The sequence below is a fragment of the Cutaneotrichosporon cavernicola genome (assembly GCF_030864355.1).
Source record: "Cutaneotrichosporon cavernicola HIS019 DNA, chromosome: 5".
NCBI classification, from domain to species: domain Eukaryota; kingdom Fungi; phylum Basidiomycota; class Tremellomycetes; order Trichosporonales; family Trichosporonaceae; genus Cutaneotrichosporon; species Cutaneotrichosporon cavernicola.
Window position 1 is genome coordinate 2,417,219 of NC_083397.1, and position 19,094 is coordinate 2,436,312.

General features: G+C 57.3%; 7 protein-coding genes across 7 annotated transcripts; 3 read left to right on the forward strand and 4 right to left on the reverse strand.

The window, feature by feature from the left end:
• Positions 1 to 1,048: 1,048 nt before the first annotated feature.
• On the forward strand, positions 1,049 to 2,065 carry CcaverHIS019_0509620 (uncharacterized protein; the record flags this gene model as incomplete). The annotated part of the gene is made up of 2 exons (XM_060602180.1): positions 1,049 to 1,770; positions 1,807 to 2,065. 2 exons carry the CDS (start codon positions 1,049 to 1,051, stop codon positions 2,063 to 2,065), a joined length of 981 nt encoding a protein of 326 aa, XP_060458599.1.
• An 86-nt stretch (positions 2,066 to 2,151) lies between these two features.
• CcaverHIS019_0509630 (uncharacterized protein) lies at positions 2,152 to 3,596 on the reverse strand (the record flags this gene model as incomplete). The annotated part of the gene is made up of 6 exons (XM_060602181.1): positions 2,152 to 2,471; positions 2,514 to 2,779; positions 2,818 to 3,141; positions 3,199 to 3,374; positions 3,405 to 3,469; positions 3,506 to 3,596. The coding sequence occupies 6 exons, from the start codon at positions 3,594 to 3,596 to the stop codon at positions 2,152 to 2,154; spliced, it is 1,242 nt and encodes a 413-aa protein (XP_060458600.1).
• Positions 3,597 to 4,154: 558 nt separating this feature from the next.
• CcaverHIS019_0509640 (uncharacterized protein) lies at positions 4,155 to 8,755 on the reverse strand (the record flags this gene model as incomplete). The annotated part of the gene is made up of 3 exons (XM_060602182.1): positions 4,155 to 4,368; positions 4,407 to 8,448; positions 8,500 to 8,755. The coding sequence occupies 3 exons, from the start codon at positions 8,753 to 8,755 to the stop codon at positions 4,155 to 4,157; spliced, it is 4,512 nt and encodes a 1,503-aa protein (XP_060458601.1).
• Positions 8,756 to 10,290: 1,535 nt separating this feature from the next.
• Positions 10,291 to 11,599, forward strand: BUD16 (uncharacterized protein; the record flags this gene model as incomplete). The annotated part of the gene is made up of 4 exons (XM_060602183.1): positions 10,291 to 10,354; positions 10,428 to 10,706; positions 10,745 to 10,856; positions 10,891 to 11,599. 4 exons carry the CDS (start codon positions 10,291 to 10,293, stop codon positions 11,597 to 11,599), a joined length of 1,164 nt encoding a protein of 387 aa, XP_060458602.1.
• Positions 11,600 to 11,633: 34 nt separating this feature from the next.
• On the reverse strand, positions 11,634 to 12,890 carry HEM2 (uncharacterized protein; the record flags this gene model as incomplete). Its single annotated transcript, XM_060602184.1, has 6 exons — positions 11,634 to 11,921; positions 11,960 to 12,047; positions 12,087 to 12,475; positions 12,510 to 12,759; positions 12,795 to 12,820; positions 12,879 to 12,890. The coding sequence occupies 6 exons, from the start codon at positions 12,888 to 12,890 to the stop codon at positions 11,634 to 11,636; spliced, it is 1,053 nt and encodes a 350-aa protein (XP_060458603.1).
• A 303-nt stretch (positions 12,891 to 13,193) lies between these two features.
• On the forward strand, positions 13,194 to 13,817 carry YPI1 (uncharacterized protein; the record flags this gene model as incomplete). Its single annotated transcript, XM_060602185.1, has 3 exons — positions 13,194 to 13,437; positions 13,477 to 13,681; positions 13,718 to 13,817. The coding sequence occupies 3 exons, from the start codon at positions 13,194 to 13,196 to the stop codon at positions 13,815 to 13,817; spliced, it is 549 nt and encodes a 182-aa protein (XP_060458604.1).
• A 322-nt stretch (positions 13,818 to 14,139) lies between these two features.
• On the reverse strand, positions 14,140 to 18,850 carry CcaverHIS019_0509680 (uncharacterized protein; the record flags this gene model as incomplete). Its single annotated transcript, XM_060602186.1, has 10 exons — positions 14,140 to 14,361; positions 14,398 to 14,559; positions 14,597 to 14,777; positions 14,812 to 15,558; positions 15,594 to 15,672; positions 15,708 to 17,618; positions 17,655 to 18,100; positions 18,267 to 18,442; positions 18,482 to 18,786; positions 18,823 to 18,850. 10 exons carry the CDS (start codon positions 18,848 to 18,850, stop codon positions 14,140 to 14,142), a joined length of 4,257 nt encoding a protein of 1,418 aa, XP_060458605.1.
• Between the last annotated feature and the right edge of the window lie 244 nt (positions 18,851 to 19,094).

The window sequence follows — 19,094 nt, forward strand, 5'->3', positions numbered from 1 at the left end:
TCCAGGACTTGTCTGATCACAAAGTACGTAACCTGATCATGTTGCCCTCTTGGTCCCCCGCTTCGGCTGCGCCCCGCAGCTGCGCGTTCAATGCCCCGGACAGGCCGGAGCCAGGGCGGCCCGTACCGTGAGTAATACCTGACTCCATGGTTCCATGTATGCCTGATGGAGAGGAGAGGAGTTACGTACCCTGGGCGGATTGCTATTGCCCAGGAACTGTGGGTGGCTCACGTTCGAGCCGAGAATGTAAAGCAAGGATAATGGATAATGGGTGAGTGATGTGGCACTGACTGTCAGAAGGGACCCGGAAAGTCTTGTAATAGCAGTGACCATATGACCGAGGCGCGATGCAGGTCCGCGGCAGAGGCAGGAGACCTACAAGTGTTGATCTATCATCTTGTACTTGATCATGATTCCCTTTATTCTTTCACACTACTCCTCCTTTTGCGGATATCGTTAAGAGGTCAAAGTCGGTCAAAGAGGCAGGATCGCCAAACGCTTGGACTTGTGCATCATCCCTTCTCCCCTCTCCCCACTCCCTGCTCCTCACTCCCACTCCTCACTCCTCCCTCCTCATCCGATCCTTACCTCGTCGTACTCCGCAGCATCCTCCGCAGCCCATCCTCGTCTCCAAAGATCTCCATATCACTCTCTCATCAGCCGCCCCGCCCACTCTTGTGTGTCCGATTCCTTTTAAATCAACCTTGCCTCCCCTTGAACATCCCAATTGCTTCTCCCAACCGTCTACAACTCTGATCAACAACCCACAGACCAAATACGGCATACTTCTCGGCCGTGCCAGTTGGTCCTTGCTAGACCTTATTCGCTACCTCTACGCCCCGCGCATCACTGTCATCGGCTCATCTCCTACAGTCAATCTTGCCAAGCCCTCGTCGTCAACTGCACTGCGAGTTGCACCAACCCGTCATCCATCGTCCTTTCGACCACCACTTTTGTGTTCATTGGCCTAACCTGCCGGCCACATGGCCATGGCAAGCTCGCGTCTACGCTCTCTGATTCTTGAACACTTTGCTTCAAGCGGCCCGCGATGCGCGCCATATCGGTCCTGACGTTCGCCGTCGCTGCGGCCGCGCGCGCGCTGGCCGTCCACCCCAATCGCCTGAACCACGCTCATCTCCCATTGTTCGAACGGCAGGAGAGCACCACCCTGACACTAGACGGTATCATCGCTGCCACTCCCTCGGTATCAGCGGTCACCGTGACCCCGTCGCTCGCGCCCCCGCCTTCTGTCCTACCTAAACCACCATCCTCTCCACCAGCAGCTGCTCCAGCACCAACACCCACCCCACTCGACACCTCCATCTCGTCATCCCTCTCCCACGAGTGCATGACGTATCTCACCAACCTCATCTCCAACTCGACCTTCCTTTCATGTCTCCCCTTCTCTCTCCTCCTACAAACGTCCAACTCGTATCGCACTCAGATCACCAACGCCAGGAGCTCGGGCAACTACTCGTACCTCAATGAATTGGTCGCATACGCTGCGTCGCCAGCACCGGGCTCCGAGACGTGTGATCAGACGTTTGCGGGCTTTGCCGAGACCATGAGGGACCGAACCAACTGTGGAAGCGACCTCAACAGCGGTATGCCTGTCGCACGACAAGCCAGGCGCGGTCTCAGCAACTATGCTGCCGTCCGCACTGCTGCCGGCCTCGTCAACCCCGACACGGGGTCATACTGCTACCTCGAGGCTGCCGCAAGTGAGCGCCCCGACGATGCCTACCTTTGGCAGTTGCCAATGGGAAACATGTGAGCTGTCAACTAACAATAGCATGCTGACAGAAGTCTTCCCTCTACCTCAATTCCCACATGTTCCAAGTGCTCTGCACTTGTCATGAATCACTGGGGCACGTGGTCGACAAACACAACGACGCTCAACGGGACGATGATCAACAGCGCGGCGTCAACGATCAACGCCAAGTGCGGTGCCAACTTCGTTTCCGTCACGGTCCAAACAGACGGCAGCAGTGCGAGTCGACCGCGGTCCGACTTGTTGCTCCCACTTGTTGTGTTTGCTCCTCTCCTTACTTGGGTCCTTGCCTAGATAAATTTCCTCCCTTCTCTCGTATGTCATCAGGGTGTAATTGTCATAGTATATGCGTACTCTATCCATCTGCTTCTAGAGCGTGTCTATTCCAAGCTGGCAAGCTGGGCTACGGTCCAGTTAGACGGGAAGTCGACCTGGATGATCTCGCCCGAGTCGGCAGGCGGGTTGTACTGTTTGTACTTGCCGGGCACAATGTCCATGAGTCGCCTCCGCGTGTCGAGGTTGATGATGGCCCCTAGCACGTCGGCAATCGCGAGTGTCGCATTGAGCCCGTACACCATGGTAGCGGCATAGAAAAAGTTGGCGTTGCCTGCACCCGTGAGCAACCACAGCGTGTGCAGCAGCGGCAACAGGATGGCCGTGTACAGGTGGACGGTGAGCGAGAAGAGAGGGTGGTTGAGGTCTGGTGTTAGAACTGCAGAAGTGATGCACGGCCAGGACATACTTGTGCAATAGTCGGGATAGCAGCTGAGGAGGCCGGCCCAGAGGGCCATGTCACCGAGTGTCGGGTAGCTCTTCCACGTCGCCATGGTACCAACAAGGATGAGCACAGCCTGCCGCGGATCGGGGAGCCGGAGGCACAGTGGCACGATGTAGATGAGCATGTGGAGTTGGAATGCACCGCGAAAGAACATGCGAAAGTGGTCAAACATTTCGGTGAAAAAGTACCACCACATGCCGACGTTTGGCGTGAGGTCGGTGACGGCGAGGCTAGTGTCAGCTCAAAGTCAGACTTGACAAATGCTCACATGACGCCCCAGGTGCGCGCAATCCACGAGTCAGTGCACGCGAGGGTTGCGAGACCAGCCAAGGTCGCAAGTGTGCCGACGAACACGAGGGAGTAGGCCGCGAGCTTTTGGTTTGGGGCACCGAGATGACGCAGCACCAGTAGGAGAGGAAGGAGGAGGATGACGGGGTAGAGCGAGGTCTGGGTCGCAATGGCGAGCGCGGCCATGGCGGGGGCACCGTTGCCCGTGTAAGTGGCCGCGATGGCGTACAAGCACAAGGCGTTGTCGATGGTGGTCGTCGACCGCGCGAGACACGACAGTAGAGTGTATGGATTGAAGAGGTATCTGTAATCAGTTGCTATCACTGTCTGCAGAGAGGCCGACCGACCACAACGTGCTCACAAGAGGGCGACTGTGTGGTCGCGAGAAGACCATTTTGAGCCCGCCGGGTGGCGGGAACGCCAGATCTTGACAAGCAGGATTGCCACAATCACGTCGACGGCGGTCCATAGCCCGGCTGTGAGGACGCTTGACTCGATCGGTACGGCGTACGAGAAGAAGAGGAGGAACAGGGGGGACTGGGGTCAGCTGATTAAACCGACTCGCACATGGTAAAAGACGCCGCCGGCGTATGGATCGTAATCGTGCTTGTACAAGAAAGTGCCCTCGCGGACTGGTGTCAGTTCAACTTGTTGCGCGAGTGACGCACGGCTCCGCACGCTCGTCAGAGGAGAGGAGAGCTCTGGTCGGCGCTCGAGGATGCCTGTCAAGGCCGCGCTCGCGAAGAGCGCGAGACGCATTAGCGCCCCTCCTACCAGGACAGCTACCAGTCGATACCTGGCTGGCACCAATGGGGCGCTGCGTTGAACGGTACTCATGTTGGAGTTAATTACTGTCTTTCATTCATGACGAACATCTATCTCGTTTGGGACATCCAACAACACGTCTCCACTCCTACCACGTGGGGCAAGTGGAGGTCTTGTCTTGGAAAAGGCTCATGAACTGCTAAACTTGCAACACTGCCCCCGTCACTGATCACTGACCTCACTATCCTTCGTAGTCTATACATGCGTGCGAACGTTTCTAGTGCGCTATGTCCGTCGCCTCGAGCTGCTCCTAAATCGGGCGCTTGACATGCGAGAAAGACAAGCGACAGAGCCATGGAGAGTGAATCGTAGAGAAGCTACTTGATATTGGGCGGGAAGGGGAGGGGGACGGATGAATCATTAAAGAAGGGTACACGCGGGCTCGATGCTTGAATCGCGCCGTCCATGCAATGCGCTATGCGATGTGGTTGCTATGCTGGGGAGTGCTGGGGTTCAACGTCCAGGACTAGCGTGTGGCCTGCTCGTTGGCATCTAGGCAGATGTCTCCTCGTCGAGCTGGCCAAAGGCCTTGTCGAGCTTCATCTTGGGAGTGATGCGTGGCTCGCCATAGACGTCGACCTTTTCCAGAAGAGCATCAATGTCCTCCTGGCTAAGCAAGATGCTGCGCATGAGGAGAGCAATCGACTTGTACGCCTGCGGGAAGTCGATCGCGTCGTCGTCAAGAGTGACCATGCGCTCAGCAATGCTGTAGAGTTAGCACCGTGGTTTAATCAAGACACTCACCCCTTTCTCAGGACGTCGGCAGTCACAACCTCGGCCTTAAGCGCCGCAGTCCAGCCCTTGGCCACGATCTCCGCATCACGGAACTTGGCGATACGGAACACGTCCTCGGCAAGCCTCTCCGACAACAGGTTCTGGTGCTCTGATGGCAGCGCACGGTAGTACTCGACAATGTCGTCAGCGTTGCGTGTACCACCGGCGTCCTTTTCGCCCCAGAGCTCCTTGAGGTCGGTTGTGATCTTGGTCTTGGCGTCCTCCTCACTCATATCCGGCTTGGCCACGGCGGCCTCAGCCACCGGTTCTTCTTCCTCGCCACTCTGTTCGGCCTCGCCGTCGCTCTCGGCCTCCTCATCTCCCTCTCCGGGAATGGGCTTTGTCCGTGGCTTGAGTTGCAACTTTTTGCGCTGCGGCGCAGGCTCGGTTGACTCGGGAGCAGCAGTTTCCGCCTCGTTGAGCATTGCGAACATGTTTGCAGACGAGTTTTGGCGAGAAATAGGGGGTGTGCTGCCCGCACCCCCCTTCTTGCCACGAGCGAAGACACTCGACGGCCCGAACGTAGGGCCACTGGAGATGTTGCTGCTCACGCCACGGCCGATGTTTGAGAAGTCAGTGGGGCGCTGCGGAGGGCGCGAACCGGTCGAAACGGACTGCCACTCGCCGGGCTGCGGGCCCTCGCGCCGGCTGTGACCAGAACGCGACCCACCGCGCGACATGGTCTCGCGAACCTGCTGCGCTGCCTGCGCCTTCTGGGCGTTCTCGCGCGCCGCCTGCTCATGGATCTGGGCGATGGTGGTGGGGACCACCTCCTTGCGAGAGCGCCACTTGTTCCTGCGAAGGTCGACGACGTCCATGATCATGAAGCGGATACGCGACGAGACAGAGTCGAGCTTAGTGAGGACCTCAAGGCGCTCAAACACAACGTCCATCGATGCGGACGCAGCGGCCTCGAACTGCTTGCCGACAGTGGTGAGGAGCTTGCAGGTCGACTCGAGATCCTCCTCGTCGGGGTTCTCGACATTGCTGAGAAGACGGACAAGACACTCCCTGATGACACTCTTCGAAAGCATGTCCAGCTTGTACAGCTCACCGATGAGCTGGACGAGACCAAGACCACGACGCTTAGCCTTCTGGAGCGCGTAGTACTCCTCGCTCATCATGGGCGCCTCGCCGTTGTCGTCCTCCTTGGTCTCCTCCGCCTTCGCAAGACGCTCCTTGTCCTCGTCGCTCTTGGCGACGGCAGCAAGAGCAGCCTCCTCACGGGCCTTCCATCCCGACTCGAAGTCGGACTGGCAGCGACCGAGAAGGTACTTGCGGAAGAGACCACCACCGGTGTACGGCTTGCCGTCAATGACCTCTGTAACAGAGGGGTCGAGCTTTTCCAGGAGCTTGCGGCACAACTTGGCGTACATGGCAGACCAATGGGCCTCGTCCGTCGACTTTTCGAAAACGAGCTTGATGACGAGCTTGAGAGTCATGCCGTCCGTCTCGTCGCGCGACTTGTTCGCCCATTCGAGAATCTGGTCCGAGATGGAATCAAACTTCTCCTCTGTGAGCTTGTTGAGAAGCGCTTTGACTTTGCGCTCGATGAAGACAGGCGACTTTTCGTCAGAGCCGGCGGAACGAGCGTTGACCCAAGCATTCGCAGAGACGACGAGAGGAGCGACATCTGGGTCGTTGGCAGAGTGACGCGAGTCTTGAGCAGCACGTGGACGACCGCGGTTGCTGTCGCGGGGACCACCGCGGTTCGACCGCGAGTGACCCATGGTTGGCAGTCCGTGCATCTGAGGGAGGTTGTTGCCCTGGCTCGAAGTACGGCCCATACGTCCACCGCTTGGAATGGAGCGGATGTAACGCTCCTCGCTGGTGGTGTTGCGGATGTTTCCGAGGTTGAACGCGCCCATGGCGGATGGCGAGCGGCCCGAGCCCATGAGGCCCATGCCACCCATGGAGCGGCCAGGACCCCCAGACGTGCGAGCCCCACGCCGAGCCGAGCCAAAGCCGCTCGACGTGTCAGCCTCGATACCAATCTCTTCGAGAGGAGGAAGAGAGTCCGGCTTGTCCTTGCAGATATTCTGGAACTGCATGAGGAAGTCGCGGTCGTAGCGGAACTTGCCAGGCTCCCCATTCGCGTTGAGCTCAGCACTCTGGGGCTTAATCGCAGTGGGGTATGTGATCGCACCGAGGTCATCGATCGCCTTGGCCTTGGAAAGGGCCGAAGGGCCCGACGAGGACGCTTTCGCGCTGGGGCCAGGGGACTTGGAGTCAAGCGAAGAGGTCGGGCGGCGAGGAGCAGCGCCACCAATAGCAGACACAGGCTTGGCGGGCAAGCCGGCAGCAGCAAGGGCCGGAGACGCCAGAGGCGATGGCGCAGCCGACTGCGTAGTCGGGGTAAGGAGGGGACGGCGCAGCTCGTCGGCCTTGTCACCCACAGGGAGCGCGGACGCCGCGTCTTCTGATGAAGTACGGGTCTCGGAACGCTCCACCTTGGTCTCGGTCACGGGCTGCTTGTCAGCAGGCTTCGTTCGCTCGTTGCTCACTGTCTCAATCTTGCGCTCCTCCTCAGCCTTGGTCTCGGTCTCCTGTTTCGCCTGAGCCTCCTCCTTGACCTTGGCCTCCTCCTTGACCTGGTCGACGCCGACATCCATAGCCTCAGCGACCACCTTGGCATTTGTTTCCTCCTCCGCCTCGGCCTCGGCCGCAGCCTTCGCCTTGGACTCGGCCTCCTCCTTTGCACGGCGTTCCTGCCTCTCCTTGCGCTCGGCCTCCTCACGCTTCTCCTGCTCCTTCATCTTGGAGATCCGCGCCTCTTCCTCAAGACGATGGCGCTTCTGCTCTTCCGACTCAAGGCGAACGACGATCGGGAGACTAGGCACCTTCTTCTGGGGCTTGGGAAGCTCTTCAGCACTCTGCTCGGGAGTCGCAACGCCGCTAGTGGACGAAGGCGTAGGACCCTTGGCCGCGGCCGCCGCCTCCACAAGGTTGACAGATGTGCCGTCAGGGCGCGAGATCCTAATCATCGAAGATTTTGCGCGTGGGGTGAAGGCTGTAGCCCCCGCCGAGAGGCCAGCTGAAGCCTGCGCTGGGCTGGGAGTCGCGGGTGTGAACGCTGTCGCCGGTTGCAAAGGACGAGAAGGCGTCGAAGGCATGGGCGAGCCCGACTGGTGACCACCAACAAGACTCTGAGGTCGGCTGGGAGGAGTGGGAAGCGGGCTGCCACCGCCGCTGGGAGGCAGGGTGGCGTTGGGAGGAACAGGCGAACCAAGCTGAGCCTGCTGCTGGCGAGGGGAGAGCGGCATGCTCGGCGCATGTTGTGGGTTTCCCTGCCACCCGTAGCCGTCACTACCATACGGGTTGTACTGGGATGAGTCCCCGGCACCCCATGGACGACCTACGTAATAGCCAGGCTGGCCGTACATCATGAAGCCTGGAGCTCCAGGCGGCATACCGTAGGGAACCTGGCCCATAGGAGGACGGCTCATGATCGGCCCGTTGGGCCGGACAGCTGGGTTGCCCGCCATCTGAGGCTGCGATGGGCGATAACCCGGCTGCCCGACTTGCTGAGGAGGGAACTGCGGCTGAGGAGCACCGCCCATGACAGGTGAGCGCTGGCCTCCACCCGGCATACCAGGCATGGGACGCAGATGAGGAGGCGTTGGCATGCCAGGCATCTGCTGGTAGGGCGGCATGCCATTGGCGCCTGGGAACTGCCCACCGGACTGACGGCGGTCTGGAAGTCCACCCGCGGGCATCTGGGAGGGCGACATTGGAGCGCCAGGAGTGGAGCCGTGTTGCGGCTTGCCGACGAAGAAAGAGTGGATGTTGTGGGGATCCAACTGCTTCTTCTGCGTCGGGACGGCAGGGTTCGCGCCACCGCTCGTGCGGCGGGGGGGACGAATCATGGACGCGCCTGCAGCGTTTGTCTCAGCGTCGAGAGACCCAAACGATTTCACGGCGTCGGCGAGGTGGCCACCAGTAGTGGATGGAGCCGCAGGCGACGACGAAAGGAGCGGATTGGGCGAGTCGACGGTGCCAAAGGCGAGATTACCTGCCCAGTCAGTGGTTGGAGTGGGGCGAAAATGGTTCGGGTCGGACTTACCACGAGGCATCACGTCGCCGTTGCCACCGACCATGAGGCTGCCCTTCCTCGAGTTGCCACCGCCTATCGCGACGGGAGTGGAGCCAGTAGGCCCATTTGCGCTCGCTCCGTTGGGCGGCGGAGGAGGAGTGGATGCAGTGGAATTCACGTTGGACGAAGGGTTGGACACCGCGGCAGGGGGACCGCGGGACCAAGCAGACGTATTGGGGGCAGGGGACTGGGCGAGAGGCTTGTTTGGGGTCGAGGCCTTGCTCATTTGCGTGCGTGTCCTCGTGAACGGAGAGTACGGCTGCGATGTTTGAAGGAGAGGAAGGAAAGGCGAGTAAGAGATGCCGTGCGTGGTGATGTGACAAAGCGGCGCGCTCGTGAAGAGAACGACTTAATGTCCTGGGAACGACGACAACTAAGTGTGGAGTTGATGACTCAAGCAACGATGCAAGAGGAACCAACAGTCAATCTTTGGTAGATGATGATATCTACCACAGATCCTTGTCGAGAGGAGGGATGTTTGCCTGCGAGCCCGAAGAGACACGGGAGGTGAGAGGGCAAACTTTTTCGGGGTGGGCGATGTAGCGAGGTCAATGTTGGATCGACCTGTGGAGTCCCTCGTGTTGAGAGGGAGCCAGATGGGGAAGGGGGAAAAGTCTCTTTTGCGATGAACGCTTTTGAGAAGGGATGAGATTGAGAGGAAAGATACAAAAGGCCGGACACCAACTAGACAAGTGTAGTCTAGTGTCCTTGCACGATGGATGTAAAGGAAGGGAAACAATCCCAATCCCAATCCCGCTTTTACCCTCTGTTGAGCCAACTACAATAGTCAAAGCTAGCTTTGGAGGTAGTCTTTTGGGTGGTCTTTGGTTTGCCTTCTTCCTCTCTCTCTCTTCCTTCCTCTCTTTCGCATTCGCAACCTCTGCCCGGGTGCCTCTACGCCCTCTAATAAGACTCATTTGCCCTTAGTATTACCAGGCCGACCACACTTGAAAAAACCCTTTCAACCAATGACTGGCCTGGTGTCATCATCCGTTCCTAGACCCCTCCCCTCCCCTCTCCATCCTAACACACCACATCACATATAGTAATACTCACACACACAAACACATACATCATGTATGAAACATCATAGCACAGCAGACAAGGTACAACGTGTACTCTAAGGGAGTAAGGCCGGTGACAGAGAACAGGCCTCCGAGCGCACAGCAATTCCCATGGTGCTCTGCTGGTCCGAGAGGCGGGGGTGAGAGGTACATTAGCCGGGAGAATGAGAGCAAAGCGTTAAAAGTGGGAGTGGGCGGGCGCATGGGCGTTTGGGTGACCAAAGGCCAAAGACCAAAGACCAAAGGGAATAAAAATTGCCACTCATTTTCGCTAAGCGCGTCAAGAGCCAAGAGGGCCAACTTGGGCCAAGAGACCCTTTGCCGAACTTGGTTGTGGATTTGGTGCCGCTAATAGTCGTGGGTATACTGTCATCCACCGGTAATGTAGTGGATGGTACGTAGCTACCCGTATGTACCATGACGCGATGAGTTGATATGGGCCTCCTGGCTCCTGGCTGGTGGATAGCCTTGATCAGCCACACCATCTTGGAAAAGATGGCATGCAACTGGTAACTCGAGTAAACGCCAGTACGCCGACTGTAACAAACCCACATCGCCTTCATCTCAATATCCATTGTGTTGGGCATTGCTTTATCGGGTAACAACCCAGCATTACAACCGCCTATCGCTTGCTTATTGGAGAGTGAAACACACTGCAACTTTGACCGTCTGCCCAAACTCTCGTGTTCTTCGCACAATGGGGGTACCTGATCCCACCCGCATTCTTTCTATCCAGTCTCATGTAGTCTCTGGCTACGTTGGTGAGTCACTCTTCACAGTTGTCACCGAGAACCCAAGACAAACGCAGTGGCTTTTGGTGTTAATCAATTCTAGGTAACCGGGCGGCCACCTTTCCGCTTCAGATGCTGGGCTACGATGTAGACGTCGTCAACACTGTCCAGTTTTCAAACCATACAGGTTACGGATACACCAATGGCTGCAAGACAACAGCCGACCAGCTGACAGCCATTTTTGAAGGCTTGAACACCAACGGACTTTGCGGGTATGCACGCGTTCTAACTGGATATATTCCCGGAGCGGATGCGTTGGCTGTTGTGGGAAGAGAGATGCGGCGCTTGATGGAGACAGAAGGAGTCGTGTACCTCCTTGACCGTGAGTACCACACCACGATCTGAGCTGACAATGTACAGCTGTCATGGGAGACATTGGAAAAGGATTGTACGTCAGCGCCGATGTCATCCCTGTGTACAAGAGCTTGATCAAGAGCGCGACGATCATCACCCCGAACCAGTTCGAGGCCGAGTGAGCATGTGCTTTGTTTCGGCTGACCGAACAGACTACTCTCTGACGTCAAAATCACGTCTATGTCCACGCTGTACCAGGCATTGACAGCACTTCACGCTACCTACGGTGTCAAACACGTTGCCCTTTCATCCATTTCTCTTCCTGTGTCACTGGTGTCGAGCCTCGGTATTCCTGCCCCGCCTTCGTCGTACACGCGACTTCTTCCGGAAAGCCGTCCACCATGGTACGACGCCGTGGGCGTTGCCAAAGGTGACGACGAAGTCCTTGTGTGTTTCTCAAGCACATATGCGGATGGCGAGCTAGAGACTTATGCCTTCGCCCTTCCGACGATCCGAGGGTACTTTAGCGGCGTCGGCGATCTTTTCTCTGCCTTGGTGCTCGGCCACTATCTCCGGCCCGACAGCGCACTGTCCGATCTTCCTCCCCTCGCCTTTGCCGTGTCGCGTGCTCTCCTCACTGTCCAGCAAATCCTCCTGCGGACACATCTTTTCTCCCTTACTGTAGCCAATTCGGGGGCCACCACTCCTCAACCGTTACGGGAGGGTCCTCCAGCTCCGGATTCTATTATTCCCTCGGACTCGGAACTTGATAATGCCATTCCCCTCAACCCGTCCAACACCAAGCGAAGAGCGCGGCGCATGCGGGTTCGCGAGATGCGTGTCGTCCAGGAGCGCGAACTCATCGCCGATGGAGGAGAAGGCTGGCTGGGCGTTGAAGTCGACTGGAAAGTTGCCAGGTAGAGTGTTGTCATCAATCCATGCATAGACATACTCGTCACTCTGTGAGCTCCTCGTCGAGCCAGTCAAGGAACTGTGGGGTAAAGTACGAGAGAATGATCGACGCACCGGCGCGCACGAACGACTCGCACGTCTCGAAAGCCATCGCCTTGAGGTCGTAGATGCCCTTTTCGGCACCCGCAACCACCATGGCGTACTCTCCCGAAACCTGGTATACAGCCGTGGGGTAGTCAGGCTCGAGCTGAGCACAGTCGGACACGATGTCGAGGTACGGGAGGGCGGGCTTGACCATGAGGATGTCAGCGCCCTCGGTAGCGTCGCGCTTCTGAACGGTTAGGTAATCCTAAGGGTTTGCAAGCTCACGATCGCGCGGCGGGCCAGGCCGCGGGCGTTGGGAGGAAGCTGGTAGCACTTGCGGTTTCCCATGGATGGCGCGCTACCAGCAGCTTCACTGAGAACGTCAGAACGAGTCCTGCAAACCAATACTCACCGGAAGGGTCCGTAGAGGCTGCTGGCAAACTTAGCCGAGTAGCTCATGAGGGTGACACGGTTCCCGTAGTCATTCTGCATGAGCGCGAGCTTGATAGCCTTAATACGGCCGTCCATCATGTCGCTGGGTGCTACGCAGTGTGCGCCAGCCTTGGCGTAAGCGAGGGCAACCTCGGCAATGCGCTGCTGCGACGCTTCGGCGTCAAGGGTGGGCATGCTGGTGTGGTTGGGAGGCGGAAGCTTGGCAAAGATTCCGCAATGGCCGTGCGACGTGTACTCGCAGAGGCAGACGTCGCAAGCAAGATAGAGAAGGGGAAACTTGGCCGACAGGAGTTGGAGGGCCTTGATGACAGGTGTCTCTGGGTCGTCGGCCGGCGAGCCGCGCTCATCCTAGAATCAGATCAAGCTCTAACTGCACACATACCTTTTCCATATCCATAGGGACACCGAAGAGGATGACACTCTTGAGACCCTTCTTGACGAGCGGCCCGATGAAGCTTTCGAGCTTGTTGATGCCCCATCGCTTTTGGCCAGGAAGGCTCTCAATTACCTGCTCAGCATCCGGGTCATCAGAGATGAAGATCGGGTACATGAACATCTCCTTAGTGAGGTTGCGCCCATGATTCTGCCACTTGCGGGCCAGAGGGTGATGGTAGCCACCATGGAGCACGGAGCTGCAAGTTAGTCGGATCTTCCCTACAATGCTCACGAGATCTCCAGCGGAGGGGCCTGGAACTGGAACGATGCTGTCAGTTTAAGTACGGACGCCCAAGAGAAGAGCCAGTTAACCTACGCGATTAGCCATAGCGAAGTTTGGGTTGACGAGTGACGAGTAATTAGTGATTAGTGATTCAGCAAGGAACGGACTGTTCATGTGCAGATGGAATGCAAGTTCCCGCCATCGGCCTCGGTCATGACCGGAGATGGTTTCCTCCCCCCGGATAACGCCAAATATGGCCCACGTGGATAATTTGCTCCCGCTCTCACCCTGCTCTCACCCCTTGGTCCCACCACCCCCCTTCAGAACGCATCAACTATCCCATGATCTCATGAGCTTGACATCATCTGTCTATTCAACACGTACCATCTCTTCCTCAACTTCATCAACATGAGCACAAGATCAGCAGCACAGACTACCCGACCTGAAAACCTGGGGTCGCGGACAATGACCATCACCCCCACGACTGACACCGATGCTGGGCCCTCGACCGTCTCGCCACCCCCGAGCGGCTCCGAAACCCCCAGCTCGGTCGGTGTACTTCGTCTTCGCGGTGCGCCAGGTCGCCGGCAGCGAGTCGTGTGGACGTCGGACACAGTCGACAATGAGGGCATGGGAAAGAAGAAGTCTAAGAGTAATTGAGACAGCAGAGTCACAAGACTAACGCACCCAGTCTGCTGCATCTATCACAAGCCCCGCGCGTTCGACGAGTCCTCTTCAGAGTCGGATTCATGCGATTCGGATAACGACTCGTGCTGCGGCGACGGACAGGGGTCGGGCGGCAGGCAACAGCGGCCACCCCAGTCCCACGGCGGCGAGGTACACGAGCAGAGTTCCGACTCGGAAAGCGATGGAGGTGGCGGTGACGGTCGCGCAAGGTATTTATGAAACCGCTTCATCGCCTGACGCTACAGGCCCGCACGCAAGCCTCGGCGAAAGCACAGTAAGCACCACGACTCCAAGGCCAACAAGTACGACTCTAAGCCCAAGGCGCCGAAGGAGGACAGCGCCTAGATAGGTCAGGAGGAACTGAGAGCGCCGCTAAAGACCTCGGTCGGGGACGGTCTTGCGGACGTTCGAGATGTGCCAGGGGTAGAGAACCAAGAGACATACAGGCTGCGTGGTGATAATGTACCATGTTGCGAACCGGTTCCTGTCGAACCACGTCGCATACATTTGGCGGCCCCAGGACACTAGTGGTGGGGGCTGTCCGCTGCGACGCAGTCTGTCCTCTCTCGGGCCATCGACTACCTGGACTCGAACCCGGTTGCAGGGCCCGTGTCACACTCATCGCAATCATACTCTGCATAGATTTATCACTCATTTACAATGTCATCTACGATACTACCACAGTCTGCTGATCCTCATACACTCCGGTCGCCAGGCATTTTAGAGCAAGTTCGAACCATTGGGACTGCCGGTCTGAGAGCGAGCGCCCACGGAAGCGCGTAGCCATCGACGAGGCCAATTGGTCACGGAGATGCTTGAGCGCGAGAGCCGACCTGGGGTCGACCTGGAAACGGAGTTTACGGTCAATCTGCATTGAAGAAGCTGAGAGCTAGCTCTGTCAGGGTTGTCAACGGGAAGAGCTCACCTTCGTGTCAACAAAGTCGCCGCAGAGCAATGCAAGTGCGCGGTCGTCGATGGGTCCTGTCTCCCATGCGTACAGCTTCTTGGACTGCATGAGGGTGTAGTAAACCAAGTTGTTGGAGCCGAACTCGCGCTTTGGCAACCCAAAGTTAATAGAGCTTGGGTGCTGTTGGGTCAGCTAACGCTGCGACCAAGATACTCACGATCGAGACAGGCTGCTGATTGGAAATTGTGCGTAAACCACCGGCAGCGTCAAGGGTCAGGATCTTGGGATAGAGGCCAGAAGCAAGAGCTGCGCTCAGAATGCGCTCGTTCGCTGCGTTTTCGTTCAGTTGTGGTGGAACGGTCACGAAACGGGTCTTGAAACCTCGCGAGTATCGGGCACTGTGAGTCAGCTGCTGCAGTGCCAAGCCCTTACCGAGCAATCTCCTGCTTCTGCTCCGGGGTAACCTCGACAAAGCTTGAGTCAATGAGGTACGCCATGAGCTGCTGCCGGAGTTCCTCAATCTGCTGCAGGTTTTGGTGCGAGACGTAGTTGCGCTTGCAAAATGTCCTAACAAAGCTTGCGTTGTCGTGGGCACGGCGCCATGTATCAAACACGTTGACAATCGTGAAGAAATCGTTGTTACCAACGGAGAAGCTCTTCTTCGCGGCAGTGGCTTGATTTTCAAACCCGAATGGCGTAATAAAGGGGCTCTTAGAGTTGAGAGTGGCCGCAATGGTGAGAGCCGGGTCCAAGCATCGGAAGAGAGCAGCGACTAAGAGGAACTTGCCGAGATGGACGTCCATAGGCAGCTTGCTCAGAAGCCTTCCCATTGGGGTGATCTCCTCGTCAGGTGTGAGGGCCTTGACTTCGACCAAAGCCGACACTGCACGTTGGATGTTAGTTGCAGACGGCGGGTCGAGCGCGCGCATGAGAACCTCCTCAACTGTGTCACCCATCTTGACCTTGAGAATCTTGATCCGCAGGGCAAGATCTTGTAGAGATAGTCGAAGCATCTCTGGAATGGGGTGCTCCGCCAGTTGGTTGTCGTGCCGAGCCTTGGTGAAGAGATGGAATGCCAAGCCCTCCTGAACACGGCCAGCACGTCCACGGCGCTGTTTGGCGTTGCTGCGGGCAATGTAGGTCTCGACAAGACGGGAGAGTTGACGCTTCTCATCATAGCTAACGTTAGGTTTATATTTGGCCAATATACTCACCGCATCTCTCGCTGCTTTCCACTGTCTATGACGCAAGTGATGTCGGGGATTGTAACACCAGTCTCAGCGATGTTGGTTGCTGCAGAGTCAGGTCTGTCAGCCAACGTCACTTACAGATAACAATCTTGCGCACGCCGCGTGGGGGAAGGTCGAACACCGAGCTCTGACCCTCGGAGCTGATAGAGGAGTGAAGCGGATAGATGGCAAATTCTCTGGTCCCAAAGTGCGGATGACTCTGCAACTCCTCGTGCAGCTTTCGAATTTCCGCCAAACCCGGCATGAAGACGAGACTGGCAGCCGAGAACGGCTGGAGGTTAGGGTCCTCGAAGCAGATGCGCTCCAGAAGCCGGACGATGAGATCGTAGGGAATTTTTCGCGAATCGAGAAGGTTTACTGTTGCGACTGTGCGGGCAGAGTACGTTGACGACGACAGCTTCGTAGGGTCCGCAGGCTTGTCCTCGTCCTCCTCTGCGTCCTCGGCTGTTTCTGCTGCCTCCTCTGTCCACTCAAGCTTCTTAGCTCCCGTCTTACGGTTGCGGTCCCAGACAGCGTAAGGCGACGACTCGTCTATGTGCCACCCCGCGACCTCGACGGCGTCCTCGAGATACTGGACCTGCACAGGAAACGTGCGGCCCGGCACCTGCATGGCTGGGCAGCCTCCGAAAAAGTCTGAGATCTTCTCAGCATCCACAGTGGCCGACATGAGGACGACCTTCAGATCCTTGCGCACCTCGAGGAGCTGCTTGAGGACTATGAGGAGAAAGTCGGACTCGATTGAACGTTCGTGCACCTCATCGACAACAATATGAGTAACCTCGTCGAATGACGAGCCACTGCCGCCCTCTAGCATGCGAAGAGCAATACCGTTTGTCACGAACGCGAGGCGAGTGCTGGGCGACATCTTCGCCTCTAGGCGGATCGAGTATCCGACCAATGAAGACGCGTTGCCCATCGCCCCAGGAGACTCGCCCAACTCCACTGACACACGCTGAGCGAGAGATATGGCGCTGATTCGCCGTGGCTCCGTTACGAAGATCTTGCACGGCTTTCCTTTGGACAGCTGATCCTCTAGGATGAAGGCTGGAAGCTGCGTAGACTTGCCGCATCCAGTCTCACCAGAGAACACGAGCACCTGCGTGCGCTCGAGCGTCTCCAAGATTTGCTGTCGGAAGGGCGCAATGGGGAGTGAGTCTCGGACTTGGCGCATCTTCTGGTACGCTGGTGCGGCGATCCGGTTCTCGTACATTTTCTGGAGATTGTCGATGTATACTTGGTTGGCCGGGCGAGACGGTCGTGTCGCCACCGCAGAGGTCGAAATATACGTCCGCTTGGATGTTGTAATGCCCACTGCACCGATCTTGCCGGAGGTCTTCTTGTCGACCAGGGCCTTCATCTTCTTCCAGATCTCACGTTTCGCAGCCAACTCTCTGCCTGTGTGCGTCTGCTCGAGCTCATCCCACAGGTCTCGATATGCAGGCGGCATCGACCGCCAGTTGAATGGAAGCAGATCTCCAGAGACAACCAGATCATGTAGAGCGAGTGTCGAGACGTAGTTCTCCGCCTCCTCGACGCTTTCGCATGCAATGTCCTCCATCCTCCAAACTCGGCGCTTCTCGGATGACCAACGGATTTCCAGACCAGCACGGGCGACGCGGGGGTTCGGAGACAGCCTGGCGTATGAGATGACCGCCGGACGCGAGGACTTTGAAGTCGTAGTCCGCAAAAGATTCTTCGCAGTGTTGCCCACTAAGGCGAACTGCTTAGGGACTGGCAACGAAAGCACGTTGATGACCGAGTTTGCGACCTGCTCAACCTCGACATGCCCTTCCGGTTCGTCCAGCATGTTCCCGAATAGGCTTCCCTCTTCATCCCCGTCGTCCGAAACAAATGAGTCCAGAGCCGAAGTGGAAGGAGGTGTCTCAGCTGGCGTGACGGAGTTTGTCGTTGAAGGTGGGCGAATGTTCTTCAGTTTCGCCTCAAGGCGTTTCATGTCCCGCTTCGACCTCATGACCTTTAACAGGGCATCTGGTTCATTAGAAACAGCCCGGCGGCCACACTCACCGGCATCCTTCTTGCTGAACATATACTCCTTCTCCAGGCGGTTGGTCTTGTTCCTGATCTTGACCATCTCGGGCGTCTCCATGGCAATCTGGTTCTTTGACTTCTTGCCTTTGCCTTTGACTGTGCCAGCAGCCGCTTTGAGGTTCTCAAGTTCTAACATGAGCATCGCCCAAGATTCGTTCGTCTTGTTCATGTTCAGTTCGTCCTCGGATTCGGAAGAAGAGTCGGATTGGTCAGCCTCGAGGCTCTGGAACAGCGATCCGCCTTCAGGAGCTGAAGTGCTCTCGGACCTGTTGGGTGTGGTCACAGTCAAGAACTTATTGTCAGGCGCGGCTTCGGAGCTCAAAGGAGGTGCTTCTGGAGCCACGTCGATGAGCGGTTCGTCCATGAGCGGCTTGGATAGGTTGGTAGAGACAAACTCGCCAACACCACGGCATTCGTCTTCGCTGAGGTTGAGCCACATCTTGGGGGAATCAGCCTGCGCCGCGTACCGGACGCACCCATTCTTCTCCCTCTGCCCATCCTTGTCCATCACTCAGACCTTGGAGGATGCACTCCTCAATCCGAGTATCTGAAAAGCCAAGGCGTGACAGGACTTGGAACGTCACGTACGTCCGCAGAAGAATCTTGTCGCTATCGACCACGGAGGTTGCAGGAGCCCAGGGCTTCACTGCAGAGCCCTCTCCACAGAGATCCTCCTTGGCATACTGGACAACTTGATCGCGGACGTTGTCGTTGATTCGCAGGGGTGGGAATGAAGCAGCGAACCGCTTTTCCTGGTCGAGAGACTACCAGTCAGAGTCACCGTCATCCGGCTGAACACTCACCTTGACGAGACGTGTGACCTCCTTGTCTGCCTTCTCCTGTAGGCGCTCCACGAGGCCTTGATAGAGAGCATCATCAATCGCCTGCTCGCTGTCCCAGTCGTCCGCAATAGTCATTGCTGGGGTAGCTGCGGCATCGGAAGGTGGCTGGCCGTCCTGGCCCGCAGACTTAACGGGCTGATTCTCTCGAGTCGGAGTGTCGTTCTGTGGTGCATTGGAGTTCCCGTTCTGTGTGTCCGCCTTCGTGGACGCATCTTGCTTTGCCTTTCTGGACTGGACTGAGGTGGTTGCAAAGCCACGATTCACGGCTGAGAGATGAGCTAACGACTCGTTGTGAAACTTACGTTTGAGGGAAAGTTTCTTCTTACCCATCGTACGAGATGAATGGAAGAGGAGAGTTGGGCTAGTACTGGAATGGAAGGAGAGATGGGAGCGGATCGAGCGTTGAGTCGAAGGTGACTTTGGGTGGTATGGGTTGACGACCTTGACGCATGGCTTTGGGAGATTAAACAATGGGGCTCCGCACCGTACCTAACTTTTGGATGTGATCCGTCAGCACGGACAGCTGGATTACTGCATACATAGGATTTGTGTATTATTAACTGAACGTCAAAGA